This window comes from Miscanthus floridulus, chromosome 19 (assembly GCF_019320115.1).
Source record: "Miscanthus floridulus cultivar M001 chromosome 19, ASM1932011v1, whole genome shotgun sequence".
Lineage (NCBI taxonomy): Eukaryota > Viridiplantae > Streptophyta > Magnoliopsida > Poales > Poaceae > Miscanthus > Miscanthus floridulus.
In genome coordinates, this window is record NC_089598.1 from 109,559,097 (window position 1) to 109,574,790 (window position 15,694).

Sequence of the window (15,694 nt, forward strand, 5' to 3'; positions counted from 1 at the left end):
TTGACAGCGGCGCGCCGTGTGATGCCGGTGTGCAGAGCTACAAGGCCGGTTCGAGGAGATCCTGTTCTAGGCTGACGACGACCCGATACAGTTCCAGGGCTCTGGGCGCATCGGCTCCGCCGATGACAAGAAGAAAAAAGAAGCAAAACTAGTAGCGGCAAGAATGTTTGCATGTGTCCTATACATATCCATGCATAAGTCCAAGGAGCACCACTTGGACACGACGGTGCTGTGATGCTCACGAGTCACAAGGAAGAACAAGACGGTGTGCTGTCAAGACAGTGACGCCGCGAGGCTATCAGGCTAGATCGCGAGATAGTGCTGCGGCTGCCGACGACGATACTACCAAGTGCCATCAGGTCACTACTCACTAGCCGACGACACCATGGAGTTTATGATGCTCACCTAAAAAGCAGAATTCACTCCATTATTACTGTCACTGAGCCGAATGCTTGATCGGTCGGTAACAAAGAGGAAGCAGATGTTCATGATTACTTGTAACGCCCCAGGCCCATGACACGGCACAGGCCCACTCTACCGAGGGGTGGGCCCCACCTACGTAGCAACCCGTTTACGTTTTCGTCTTCGCTTCGCGTAAAATGGTTAACCGAAGGTTACTACGCGTCCTCTGGCCTGGCTATTTAAGTTGGTTTGGCTCAACCTCAGCTTTCAAGGTGTACTACTCTGGTGCTACAGTGTTCCACGTGCTACACTAACCAGCAGCCCGTGCTAAGCAGCCTCTCATCACCTTGTGCTACAGTATTAGCCATTTGGCCCAGCTAGCGGGGTCTCACATTACTGCACCTAGATAGCCGATTATAATTATAAAGCTCGGGGGGCCGGCTCCTAATCGGCTAAAACAGATGAACGGTCAAGAGCTCAAGAAAATGGAATCTAAGCAAGTGATCAAATGTATCGATTCATGAAAGCCAATTACAAGATGCATAGGAGGATTAATTTTGAAATTATCAAATGCCAAGAAGAAGATGATTGATATGGAACCGATGCAGGCACAATCGGCTAAAATTTGCTGCTGGGACAAAAAGGAATGGATCCGAGTACGCACAAGAATCTATCAGACATTATCACATATGCAAGTATTAATATGATGGCCGAGAACCAAGACTTCAAATATATTGTGACGTAGGGTGCAAAGATAAATAAATAGAGATTTTACATGGAGATGGTCAAGTATTCTTTGCATATCTTTGAGGACAACAAAGAGAGGCGGAGTCTGAACTCAGGTCTGCAAGTTACTATAAATAGCCGATAGGCTAAGGAGATATTTCTTCAAATTACCCCACCATCGGCTGAATAGTTTTGAGCAGTAAATATTACATACCCAGTAAAGCTCATGGCAAAGGAGATAAGATTTATCGGCTAACTCCCAGTGAAGAAGAAGATCATCATGCACAGGATGACGCACACCAATAATCATGCAGATGAGATCATCAGCTAATTCCCTATCGAACAAAAAGAACCAGGCTGGTGATATTTGAGAATCGGCTGTGAATAAGAATTGGCTGTAAATCATGTTGTTCGTTAGCAGACTGGCCGGAATATTTTATCCTATAAATTAACAAAGCTGCAGATGACGTCTATCCTCATCGGCCCTAGGAACACCTGAAGCAATACGTACACCTGGCCGGTGACCGGTCAAGGACAACAGAACTAAGCACATCACCTGTGGCGCATGCACGGGCTTTGGCCGGGGTACATCACAACGGAAGATCCGCATCGCTCGTGCACTGACAATGGACAGGCACACCACCCGGTAATGCCGACTGCGTCCCTGGCAGAACCTACTGTAGAGATATAGATGTTTTATAGAGCAGTTGTGAACCTAAAGAAAATAAGCGTTGGACTTTTTCATCGGCTCTCGATTTTCCTTAATATATGGGGGCATAGCCGATGAATGAGTAGAAGAGGAAGGAATTGATCATGTTTTGGGATCTCAGGGATCTACCATCTACTCCGCCTATAGCTACGGACAAGAGTAGCGGCCAGCCAATCAAGCAAAGAAGTAGCAGTCGCATGCATTTTTGGACTTGTGTCTCCGTGCCTCTTGAAAATGATTTTGCACCAATTAATTATTCAACTAGAAGCTTCTGTGTTAGTAAAAGGGGGATGTGGTCACTTTGCCTTGGTTGGTGCTTGACAATCAATAAAGCAGGGATTTTCTTCATGTCGATCATGGCAAGACGGTTTTCTGGAGGTTGAAATTGATCAGAGTTCTTCGATCGGTTTTTGCTATCGGCAACAACCATCGGCTGTTGCTATCGGGTAAATTCAAAGATCTGTTGCCACCGGTAATGACCATCAGGCCGATTTGCATCCGCTCTTCTCGTCGTCTGTACTGATGCCCGCTGCCGTCGTGTTCTCCTGGCCATGTGATTCTGTTGGTGTTTGTCCACATGCGTGACTGTATAGGAAATCAAAGGGTGACTTGCCACGTACCAGGAGAGGCCGGAGTCCTGACACGGAGGAGTCAGTCCAGCTGCAAAACGCTTCACTACTTATCCAAGAAAATATTGGAGTTGGGTTTGACAATATTACGAAGGGACACGAAGTAAAATTCCACCATCTGATGTCAGACTCCTAGGACATGGGTCCATCGGCTATTTAAAAAGAGTAATAAGCCGATGGATGCATCCAAGTCCAAATGTTTCAGAAAATTCATATCACAGCCGATGATTATTACAGGTTGATGAATTAGAAAAATAGGAGGATCTAATTTTCATGGGCTAGATGCATTGAATAATGCTTGGAGTATTATTGTGGTGATAACTGGAGGAATGAGATCCTCATCTCCATCGGCTTCACGCTGATGACTAACCTGTCCTCGAGAACTAATGATAGAAGCTCAGCCGCACCATGTCCAACGTGTCCATGTCCTTCTCGGAGTGGTGCAGCAGCATCGACATTGACCACAGTAGGATGTTCAAAGCCGACCGCCACAATAGCCAAGTTCATCAGTTGATTCCCAGCGTCTGTCGCCATGTCCCTCGGACAGCTCAGCATGGAATTCGACGCCGATGTTTTGGACTGCCGATTCACAGTTGACGAAATGAATATTTTCTAGAAGACAGAGTACTGGTTACCAGATATCAAGACGAGGTTATTTTGCTTGATTACTTCATCGTCGTCACCAAGGACGCCATCGTCATTCAGGAGGTCGAATCACTAGAACGAGGATAAGTTATGGCTGCCGATGCTCTACGTCCTAGACACCACCTTCCAATGGATTAAGTTTTCTTCCATCGGCAAATCAGCAACACGTCCAAATGAAGTTACGGCCGATCATGGGAAATATCACTAAAGAAATATTCAGGCAGGTTTTGGAGGAGGAAAGGCCGGTTGTTATTATACTTCCTACAAATTACAGTCAAGAATATAAGTGGTTCGGCCATAATGAATAGTAGCAAACATGAAAGTGAAGCCGGTGGTTTCGAAGTACAAAGCAAAGATGATAAATTAAATAGCCTTACTTCTATCATCGGCCGGAATTACTACCACTTTATCTGTTCATCTATTGGAGCACCCTGGTCGGTAACTTTTCATATAGAAGAGTCGGCTGCCCCCAAGATGATGGACCATTTGCTCCCCAAGAGAACACGACTTGCTAGCGACGACCGATGGGGTGGAGACTGACATGTACGTGTAACGACGCAAGGCTAGCAACAACCACGACAAGCTGCCATGGAGCAAGGTCAAGGAGCTCGCGGATAACAATGATGACAAGAATGTGATGCTAACGAACAGGGCCAAGACCATCCTCTTCTAGGTCAATTATATTTTCTCATGGAAACGAGTCACTCATCGGCTCAGGGTGGAGGAACATGCCTGTAGATATGAGAGGTACATGCTTTTCTATGGTTGGCTCGCATATTCTTTATTCCTTGTTTTTTCTACCACTTATGAATAATTTATCATAGGGAAAGCATATCATCTAAGTAGTTGATGAATGAGATATGGTATGATAAAAGGAACCTTATTTTTTTTGCAAAGTACTTGAAAAATTTTCTTATAAAAATTCAAAGTCAACGTCTTGTTTCTCAATGATATTAAATTTCCTACCAAGGCCATATATTAACAAACCTTCCACATAAGCTGCTTGCTCTGTGTTGAGTTTTGTGAAGTCTTGTTGACCCTTGTTGAGAGATTTATCATGCTCGCAAGATCAAGATCACGTACACGCCATATATATGTGCTGCTTCTACACTGGAAATACGCAAAAACATGCTTTTCATCCGTCTCAAAATGTTATGCTCCTAAACTAGGAGAAGGCAAAAAATATGTTTGTTAGGTTCTATCAAAATAAATGGTCCAAGTTCTTGATGATATTTCTCTCAAAAGTTTATTGTAAAAAGAGACATGGGTTATGCAAAAATAAAAATGGACACAAAAGAGGTCCAAAGTAAAAAAATAAAAAAAGGAGAAAAGAAAAAGAAGAGGTGAAAATAGATATAGCCCATGTTCTCGTAAAAAAATTTCCACAAGAAATATGTCTCAGAGAGCGTAGTAGAATTAGAATTAGGTTAGCTACCAAACATTCCACGCATATGCACATCTTAATCTAAGAGTATGACACTTCTCTTCTTGGATCCGGGGTTTGACCTTACGATATGCAAGGTGAGTACGCTACATATTTTATCCCCACCTGAACTCCGCATAAGTTTTTTTTATAAGTAGGATAAAGAGAGGCAAAACAATGTTTTGGTGAGGAACTATGCACACTGAGCGATCTGAGAGAATCATTTGGGGAGCAAAGCTACGTTTTGATTTTGAAAATCTTTCAAAAACCCAAGTTTTTTGAGCAGGAGAAGCAAGGATGACTGGATTCCAATCCATTCCATTCCTTAACTACCCAAGATGGTGTGGTAGGCACTTTAAAGTTCACATGTGTGGGTGAGGCTTGGAATAAGGTAATATTGCTACTAGTAGATTCCTTGGCTCTTTGGAAGAAGACAATCGGCTAGAAGTTATTGGATTATATTTTTCTGAACATTGATATGGTGATTAGCCGATGGATTAAATTCATGGGTGACGAAGGACTTGTTCAAATTTGTTTTGGTAATCTTGACGGCTCGCCACCAAACGATGATCAATCAACAACTTTCCTAAGACTCAATCAGTTATTGGGGAGCTGATTACTCTGGTAAAGATTGGCGCTGCCAATGTTGAATCCACGATGCAACAAGCCGACCCAGAAAGCTTTGCAATACACGTATCAACATCTGCAGCTGCTGGCGATCAGTTGGAATATCAAGCTGTATGGATTAATAATAGAAGGATATCTTCAGTGATGCTGAAAAAGGTGGACAAGAGTTTTGATTATCTGTCACATGCAAATAATTAATGGTCAATAGTAAGAAAGAGACTGATGTTCATGATCATTGCCTTTGGATAGCCGATTATAATTATAGACCTAGCGGGCAGTTCCTAATCGGCTGAAGCAGATGAACGGTCAGGAGGTTGAATCCAAGCTAGTCATCAAAGATATTGACTCATGAAAGCTGATTGCCGGAAAGATCAATTCTGGAGTTATCATGATCGGATGTTGTCGGCTTAGAAAAAGAATATGGTCAGACTGAAAATAGTTCGAAGCATGAAAATTCATACTACGAACTGGGGGGCCTGTGTTGACACCAAAATTTGGTAAGTTTACCCTAGACAGGAAGGAGTCAGCCAATGGTATAAAAGCAAGAAATTGTGAGCCAGCTAAGAAATATTATTTAATATATTTTTGAAGAAGCCTCACGTACAAGACCTCTTCACGTAAAGCAATAAAGGAAATATCATTGGCAGATAGTTGGATTTGGAAAACAACATTGCTCCAAGTGCATCACGTATTGGATGGTGGGAGGTGCTCGTATACGTAAAGGAAAGGAAGCTTGCTGGAATATATATTATTTAATTATTAGTCAAGCCGGTCAAATCGTGTGCATGATATACATGGCAAGGGAAGGCGTCTCCAAGCACATGGTTATCATCGGTTAGCAAAAAGCTAAGACGTTGAGTCCAGTTGCCATACGAGGCAAGAGCCAAATTAGTGGATTAGAAGAAAAGGCTAGAAGATTAAAAGCATGCATGCACACATATACATGAAGGAAAAAGGAATCACAGGACAAATACGAGTCTCGGCTGCTGGAGTTGTTTGGCTCTTGACGACTAAGTTTGCTTGAGCAATTTTGATGATCTCATCGCAAGAAACAGATTTGTTTAATAGCCAATACAAGTGGTGCACGTAAACATGGTAATATCAAGGCGTACAAACCATGTACATGTTTGTGACGTACTTGGCTAGGATGCGTCTATAGAAAATAGATATGGCCGGTTTGGCTCACGTGATTGTAATCTTGCCGAAGGCCAAGCACCCCTATAAATATAAGGGTTACGGCAAAATTGTAAAAACACATAATTAATTAAATACAAGTTTTTTTTTTTGCTCCGACCACCCCTTAGGAGTAGGAGTAGAGTATACTTGGCCATCGGGCCGGCCCGGCCCGGCACGGCACGGGCCCGTGCCAGGCACGGCCCGGAGGATGTCAGGCCGGCACGGCATGCGGGCCTCCCGGGCCGTGCCCAGCCGGGCGTCGTGCCTGACCAAGGGCCCAGGCACGGCCTGCTCGGCCGTTTTTCGGGCCGGGCCGACACGAGAAGGCACGACCTGCCAAGCATGCCAGGCTGGCCCGAGGCCCACAGAGAAGGGAAGGGGAGAGCAAGAGGCAGGGCGCCGCGGCAGGCGGGCGCCGCGGCAGGCGGCCGCCGCCGCCGGCACGCTCGCCCTGGAGGTGGGGCCGTGCGGGGACGCCGCGCGCGGGAGGAAGACGGCTACGCGTGCTTGAAGCCTTGAACCCTAGATCCGCCACCGGGGAGCGCGCCCGCCCTCAATCCGCCGCCTGGGACGCCACCACCCTGGATCCGCCGCCGGGGACCGCCACACGCCTCCTCGCGCGTGGATCTCGTCGTCCTCCGCCTCCTCGCGCCGGATCTCGCGAAGCCACCGGATCCGAATCTCGTCGGGGCTGCGAGCTCGGTGGATGTGCCGCCTGCTCCTAGCTGCACCGCCGCCGTGGTTGGAGGGAGACGGGGCCGCGCTCGCTGCCGTGGTCGAGCTGCGCCGCCGTGGTTGGAGGGAGAGGGAGGAGGGGCGCCGCCATGGTGGGAGCGAGGAGGGTCGCCGGCGTGGTTGGAGGGAGAGGGAGGGCTACCGAGGGAGGGAGAGAGGAGGTGGGAGGCGAGGAGCCGAGGAGGAGGCGGCCACGTGGGGAGGTGACTGGGGCGAGGTCGCGAGGATAGGGTTCGGCCTTCGGGCGTGGCCGCGTCCGCATGGGGACTAGGGAGGGGGCTACGCTGCGCGGGCCGGCTGGTGGCCTGGTGCTCTTAGCAGGCCGGCTGGCCGGGCCGCTGTCGGGCCTCCCTCCATTTCTCGTGTCGGGCCGTGCTGGCCCACGGGCTTGGGGGTCAGCCCAAGCACGGCCTGAGCAGCGGGCCGGGCCAGCCCGGGCCCAAGTTTCATCGGGCTGTGCCGGGTTCGTGTCGGGCTTTTTTCCGTGCTTCGTGTCATGCCGTCGTGCCTCGTGCTGCATGGCCAAGTATAGAGTAGAGTAGATCTCGGCGAGTTCTTCAGCGAACAGGGCTGCATCAGTCCGGCCGACCTTGGGCTTGTCTATAAGTACCGTCATGGCTTATACTTCTGTTCATACAGCTGCATCGATCTGGTCGACTTCCACTACGACTCTGGTATAAGCTAGTTATCGACTCTTGTTTAGTTCAAGTACGGTTGCATCGATTCGGTCGACCTCCACTACTCGAACTAGATTAAGGTCAAGTTATTAGCTCTATCTAAGGGTGGCGTTCCTTCGGATAGATTCATTAAGTTACCGATATTGCTTATTGCTTTCATCATTTATTTAATTACAGCAATATCACTTCGTCCAATTGGGATTGATCTAGATCGGCCTTATATCATGTTTAACCCATCGTTTATTAATCTAAACTGATTTAATCTACATCTTAAATGATGAGTTATGTTTTATCAGCTGTTTTATATCAATCTTGATCATGCATAGTGTGCGGTTAAGGAATGTCTGGTCTTGAATAGATCTATTGGCTAACGAAAACCGTTACATGACCCGTTATCACGGCCTATGTGATTCTGCCTCACACTCCACTGTTAGCACCGTGGAGTGGGGATTGTTATTTGGTAGATTTGTTCCTGATAGGGCATGGCCCTAACTGTTCGCTATGCCTGAATCGGCTGTTTTAGCCGATATCGAGTGCTTTCACATATGCAGTTCATGTCACGAGACCATTGGAGTAAAGATAGGTTGAAAGATGTGTTAGCCCCATAATCTTATTATTGTATTATGGCCTGCATGATTCTGCCTTATGCCCCACTGATATTAGTAATAAGTTAGGGTCGTCGAATTTATCGTTGTTTCTATGGCCTGCATGATTCTGCCTCATGCTCCACTGGTCATAACGATATATGAGATTTAGTATGTTCATTAGATTTATCTCTATTAAATGGTTGAATGATGATGAGCTGCTTCTTTTATATAAAAATGGATTCGGTTACTTGCATTCATTGGCTTAGCATAAACTGATTACTGTTGACATCCTATTGCCATTGACTAATATTTGTCTAAATAACGAGATTCATCCTGAATGATAACCAATTTTTCTTCCATAACCCCATGAGATTTAACTGATTTATTCTTATGAGTATGATGGAATCGACTATTTAGTCGATCTCCTTCCATATTGGCTCTTAGAACCGCACATTCGGGACTGTCTGGCCACACCGGCGTGTTCCGCCTAAATTACTGATTAGCTTTCTCTCCTTGTCAATTGTAGGATCAAATTAACTGGCACGTCTCGGGAGGAGTGAGCAGGATCGATAATCCCTGCATTGAAGCTAGGCGGATCTCCAGCTCCATCAAGCGGACCCTTCCGGCTTGCTCATGTGCCCTCAGCACAGGACAAAATTTCATGCCAACAGAAAGGTGTGAACCCCGTGGATCGGTTTGGGGTTGTTCTCAGGCTCTAGAGGATCACTGGGACCTCTGCAACCCATCGCCCAGCATACTTATTGAGTCGGTTGAAGATGCGGGGCTTGAGTCCTTAGAGGACCATGCCATTGGCCCGCTTGACCTGACCATTAGTACGTGGATGCCCGACTAAGGCCCAGACGATCTTGATTCCATATCCATTACAGAAGTGCAAGAACTTTTTCCCGGTGAAGTTTGTTCCATGGTCGGTGATGATGCAGTTAGGAACACCAAGCCGATAGATGATGTCGAGGGAGAACTTGACCGCCTCTTCCGAGCGGATATTAGTGATGGGCTTCACCTCTATCCACTTGGTGAATTTGTCCACCGCTACGAGCAGGTGAGTGAAGCCGCCTGGGGCCTTTTTGAGGGGTCCAACCATGTTGAGTCCCCAGACCGCGAATGGCCAAGTGATAGGGATAGTTTAAAGCTCCCACGCCAGCAAATGAGTTTGTCGAGTGTAGAACTGGCATCCTTCACACCTGCGGATGACCTACTCTGCATCTCGTAGTGCGGTAGGACAGTAAAAACCTTGGCGGAAGGCTTTTCCAACCAGCGACCTTAAGGCCATGTGATGTTCGTAGATTCCGGCATGGACTTCGAGGAGAAGCTGTTTCCCTTGGTCGGTCGGGATGCACTTCTTGAGTACTCCCGATGGACTTTGTTTGTAAAGTTTGTCACCGAGGGCGACGAACGTCTTGGCGCCTCGAGCGATTCGTCGTGCTTCAGTCCTTTTCGGTGGGAGAACCTCCTTGAGGAGGTAGGTGAGCAATGGTGCTCTCTAGTCAGCCTGATCGAGTGCCACCACGGCGATGTCGACGGGCGACGTTGCCATGGATGCGCCAAGGTTGGAGCCCCCATGTGCATTGCCGAGGTCGGGGCATGTCGGGCGTGCCAGATTAATGTTGGAGCGCGTCTGGTTCGGATCCTCTAGAACGCGGGCAGATGGCTCATGGAGGTCATTGATGAAGACCCCATCTAGAGACAGAACCCGCCTAGCAACCAATTTTGTGAGGAAATCAGCGGCATCATTGTCCTTTTTGGGGGACATAATGTAGTTCGATCCCTTAGAATTTGTCCTTGAGCTTGCGCACCTCCTGGCAATATGCTGCCATGAGAGGGCTCTTGCAGGAGGACTCCTTCATGACCTGGTCGATGACCAACTTTGAGTCACCGTGAACATATAGCCGCGTGGCATCAACTCGACGGCGATACACAGTCCGTTGATGAGGGCCTCTAACATAGACAGTGATTATTGGTTTCGGCCGCTCGACTTGGGTAGGCTGGTCGAGTGGGTCAATTTGGTCAACGAAGCATTGCTGCATGCACCATTGATAGGTGGCGCCAACGTTCTTTAGACCAAAAGGCATGGTTACGTAGCAGTACGAACCATACGGGGTGATGAATGAAGTCACAAACTGGTCGGACTCTTTCATCACGATCTGGTGGTAGCCTGAATAGGCATCCAAAAAGGAGAGGATTTCACATCTTGAAGTGGAGTCGAATATCTGGTCTATGCGTGGCAAAGGAAAATGGTCCTTTGGACACACCTTGTTGAGGCTAGTATAATCAACACACATTCTCCACTTCTCGGTCTTCTTTTTCACAAGAATAGGATTAGCCAGCGAGTCAGAGTGGTATACCTCTTTAATGAATCCGGTTGCCAGGAGTTTGGCGATTTCCTCGCCTATGGCCCTGCGTATCTCATCGTCAAAGCGACGTAGGCGTTGCTTGGTAGGCTTTGAGCCTGGGACGAGGCGTAATGCGTGCTCGGTGACCTACCTTGGTATGCTCGGCATGTCAGAAGGTCTCCACATGAAGACATCGCGGTTGGCGCTTAAAAAGTCAGCGAGCTCGCTTTCCTATTTGGCTAGGAGCTTGGTCCCGATTCGTACCGTCTTGGTCAGGTCGGCGGGGTCGATCCCCACCGCCTAGGTTTCCTCTGTTGGGTGGAAGGCACTCGAGGAGGTTGGTTCATTGTAGTCTGGGACTGCTGGAGTCGATGAACTCCTAAGCTTCGGGAGCTCGGTGGAGTTGATGACGGCCGTGGTAAGCTCGTAATGTTCGTGGTAGCACATGTAGGCGTGCGAAAAGGTGCTACCCACAGTGATGACGTCGTTCGGTCCCAGCATCTTCAACTTGAGGTAGGTGTAGTTGGGGATCACCATGAACTTGGCGTAGCATGGCCGCCCCAAGATGGTGTGGTAAGACCCTAGAAAGTCCACTACCTTGAAGGTGAGGACCTCCGAACGGAAGTTGGCTCGATCACCAAACGTGATGGGCAAGTCGATCCGCCCGAGCAGGTACGCCTGAGCCCCTGGGATCATGCCGTGGAAGGGAGAGCTCAATGGGTAGAGCTCCGATCGGGGGATGCGCATGGCGTCGAGGGTGTCGACGTAGAGAATGTTGAGGCCACTGCCGCCGTCCATCAACACCTTGGTGAAGCATTTTTTGCGGATGATGGGGTCGACGACGAGCGGGTAGCGACCCAGTCGGGCGACGTGGGAAGGATGGTCTCTCTGATCAAAAGTAATCAGAGAGTCTAACCAACTAAGGAAAGAGGGGATGGATGTCTCAGCGACACATGCCTCTCTGTAGCACACCTTGTGCTGGCGCTTGGAGTGGATGGCATCGGATCCCCCAAAGATCATGAGGCATTCCTCGAGGTCAAGGAAGTTGTCATCATCCTTGCTTCTTGGCTGCCTCCTCCTTGCCTTTCCCTTCCTTTAGCTTGCCGATGTGCCACAGAAAGCGCTTGAGGAGCTCGCAGTGCTTATGGCGTCTTTTCCACCATCTCCCGTAAGTTGAAACGGGGGGCCTGTTGTGATGATCGACGATACTGACCCTCAGCATTGTTTTGTTCTTGGCAGCACGGTTCTCTGAGGCATGGACGTACGCATGGTCCTCAACCCTGTTTTATATAGTCTCCCATGATTAAACTAAACTAGTAAAAAGAAATGAAACACCTCTCGTGTATTGGAAACAAAATACGAGACGGAAGAATGAAACACCTCCTTTCCCTTCATTTAGGGGCCAATTGAATATCAAATATCAGCCATGCATATATACAAGTTCCTCTCTAGACCATATAAGGTGTGCACTCAACGCTAGATGGCTGAATGTGCATTTCATCATTTCATTTCATTTAGGGACAGAGAGAACGAAACAAAAACAGGAGGGGAGATAGATTTTTCTTTTTGCTAGCTCTCTAGTCCTCTAATCTTCTCAAAGCAGCTCTCTACGGACTGGATGATCTCTGCCGTGATACGATCGCCAGCAGCCACCTTGTATTGTTCAAATTTCGCTTCATCACACTCCAGTGCAGCTTTCTTGCAAGCCCTGATGCTTCCTGGAAAAAGTGAATGCAATGATGATTGATGAGCTAAACTGTGGCAGTTGGGCAATAAAAAGAAGAGTGACCCTTTTCTTAAGGACTACAAATTAGTATTACAAACATGGCAATAGTGCTACTCCCTCTGTTTCAGACATAGCATATATCTAGATGCATAGATACATAGTTTTACTATGAAGCTGGCCATCCTAATTGACACATAGCAATACTTTAAGCAGGAAAATAACTGACAGAACTGAGAGAGTACATTATATTTTGAGTTCTGAAGGAGAAATGTGGTTCCAAAAAGGTCAACAATATATGAGGAAAACAGAATGAATTTGACACACCTATAGCTTTCTATAGCTGTAGCTCCTATGTTCCTTCATCAGAGATGGCAAAAATGTTGCACCGAAAGTTTAGAAATTACTCAAACGAAACAGCAAAACAGCCCACATGAAGATTATTCAAACTTGTGAACCTTGACAGTGATGTGAGATGGGCATATTGAATCCTTTCTAAATCAAAATCCTACCGTCAAATTCTTACTCTAAGTTAGAAGACAAAATCAACTACAGAAATAGGTTATTTTTGGAAGGTCCAGAGTGCACCAAATCAAGTGTCAGTCTGTTAGAAAACAACCAAGTAGAAAGGCAACGCAACAAGATTGTTTTGTATTGTCAGCCAGAGTCTGAGCCACTTACCACTCATGTCGAGCAAGTTGAATGAAACAGGGATCTTCCCAATGCACCTCACCATTGTCATAGCAGCCCAAACTTTCTGGTGGTCTTCACGTGACACACGGACAATGCAGAGCTTTGTTACAGGATTAACATACTTAACTGAAAATTTGCAGAGCTTATAAGTACTTTTATATTAAGAAGCCAGTAATAAACACAGTGCAGCAAATACTGATATAAGATTTAAAAGGTTTCAGAAGTAATTGCTAGTAGTACCTTGCAATGATCCAAGAGATCCAGCTAGGCCACACTCCCCAAAGTTGAGCTGAATGCTGTCTCTTATAACTTTTGTTATATTAAATTGGGTGAGGATTACAGGGTCCTGTTCACCTCTAGCTGCATCAATAAAGACCTCCACCACCATGTACCTATTCTTGAAATGAACCATGGTGACTATACACTTCCTTAACTGCAGAGCTCCTGCATCCAGATGAAAGACCAGTCAATACTTTTAAGAAATGTAAGTAACCGAAGCAACATCTTATTGTCTAAATCCCATTTTCCAAGATAGAAAAGAATTTGGGGGTGGGGGTGGGGGTGGGGGTGGGGACTGGGGAAGGCAGTAATGTAAAAAGTCAATCATCTAGAAGGTATGCATGAGAAAATGACACTACACATCAAGGGTAGGGGCAAAATGGGAATGGCTGACAGAGGCCAAGCTGTTGCCAAATCAAGAAACAATGACTCGTAGTTGTCATCAGTCATCACACACAGTTCGATATTAATGTGGGATATTGAACAACATGGGTAGTGCACATCCATTGAATATGTGCAAAATAATTCAGCTAAAGAAACTATGTCAAAGAAAGTAACGGCCAAATGATTTGCAAGCTACCCACTTGTATAACTGAGACAGTCAAGTAGTGAACAGTTCCTAGTGAAACTGACCAAACCTGCTCAAGCATTTGCTTTGTGCCTATCCGAGAAACCAAAGGTGTTCAAAATTTGTTTATTGGATATCCCTTTAAGGCACTCATATGCAGAGATAAGATGCCCTGGTCCAGTACAAAGTTTATCCCAACGAAAAATAATCCAGTCTCCAAACTTATTAATAGATGAACACTAAAAAAAAGGAAAACCATGGAGAAAGACAAATGTGTAAGCTGCTCACAGTGGATCCTTAAATCATATGAGCATATATCCATCTGATGTAAACAAATAAATAAACCAAACCTATTAAGAGGACCAAATGGCAAACTACTAATCTCTGAACAACATTGGTAGCTAGCACTAGCAAAGCAGTAATCAGATATCACGAGAAGGGCAGGTGGTGCAGCAGTGCAGCACAGTGACTTGGACCTTGGCGGTGTCGAGCCAGACGGTGCATGGAAATAGGTGGCAGCTGACTACTTATATGTTTGCATTGCAGTGAACATATTCAGCTTGTTTATTCAGATTTAAGAATCTAGGCACAGAATTCCTGAACTCTCTGCGGTGATTCAAGTACAGAAAAAATAAACAAACCAAATAAGAAATGAAGCAGAGACCAACTGAAGGATTGCAAAATTATTTCTGAAGGAGTCCAGATCTAATATAAGCTTATGTTGTTCTGTTTGTTTTGTGCTAGGAGTGCAAAATTATTTCTGAAGGGGTCAAGATCCATAAGCTTATGCTGTTCTGTATGTTTTGTGCTAGGAGTGCAAAATTATTCCAAACTCCTAATCTCAATCTTAATATAAGGTTACAAACTCAGGGATACACTAATGACCTTCTCAGTGAACTTGCTAACCATGAAGAAATAATAAAATACTGCTGGATGCATTAATGACCTTGTCAGTGAAACGTAAGTAACAGGAGTGCTGATCCATCCTACAGGCTGATTGATGAAACATTAGGAAATGCGTAGAGCTCACACAGATGGGGAAATAACTACAGTTCAAAAACTACAAGTAATACTTTACGTCTTTACTTATACAGCACCATGTGCACACAGCCTTGCTAAATTTTTGAACAGTAACAAAGATGTCTTCAGGATATCCCAGTTCCATTTATGGACTTGGCTACGGTATCTAAAGTATGACATACGAAAATGAAGATATCTGATCGGCCTCAGAAGCTAAATATGATTTCATCTCTAAGGGTCGTCTACCCAGGATATCTGTTTTATTTAGAGTGCAAAGCAATCGCTTCCTTTCTTTAATCTAACACAACAAGAATCAAGAATCTCGATCTCCAAGTCCTAAATCTGTCATAGCGAACTTGATTCACAAAATGGGATGGGGATTGGACGGAGAGTACCTAGGGTAGGCGACAGTGCTGAAGTGTCAGACCCGCCAGCCCAGATTAGGGTTTGACGTCGGAGGAGGTGTTGAGGCAGCCGGTGGATTCGTCGACGGAGCTGCAGCCGAGGTGGCGAAGAAGGAAGCGAGGAGCAGGTCCGTGGACGGAGCCTGTAGCCAGTTGTCGCCGGAGGCGGCGAGGCGTTCCGCTGCAGCGTCGCGGATGTGGTGATGTGAGCGAGGCGCGAGCACTGCGGGCGACTGCCGGTTTTGGTGGACAGAAGCGGGCCTCTGCTAGTGTCCAGTGGGCCTTGCATACATCAATGTACTTCAAAGCCCGCGACAAGA

At 46.5% G+C, this 15,694-nt stretch overlaps 1 protein-coding gene across 1 annotated transcript; it reads right to left on the reverse strand.

Annotated features, from left to right (window-relative positions):
* Positions 1-12,054: 12,054 nt before the first annotated feature.
* LOC136527234 (probable ribonuclease P/MRP protein subunit POP5) lies at positions 12,055-15,678 on the reverse strand. The gene is made up of 4 exons (XM_066519878.1): positions 15,366-15,678; positions 13,344-13,547; positions 13,092-13,229; positions 12,055-12,405 (listed from the first exon to the last, which is right to left on the reverse strand). The coding sequence occupies exons 1-4, from the start codon at positions 15,661-15,663 to the stop codon at positions 12,257-12,259; spliced, it is 789 nt and encodes a 262-aa protein (XP_066375975.1). The 5' UTR covers positions 15,664-15,678; the 3' UTR covers positions 12,055-12,256.
* Between the last annotated feature and the right edge of the window lie 16 nt (positions 15,679-15,694).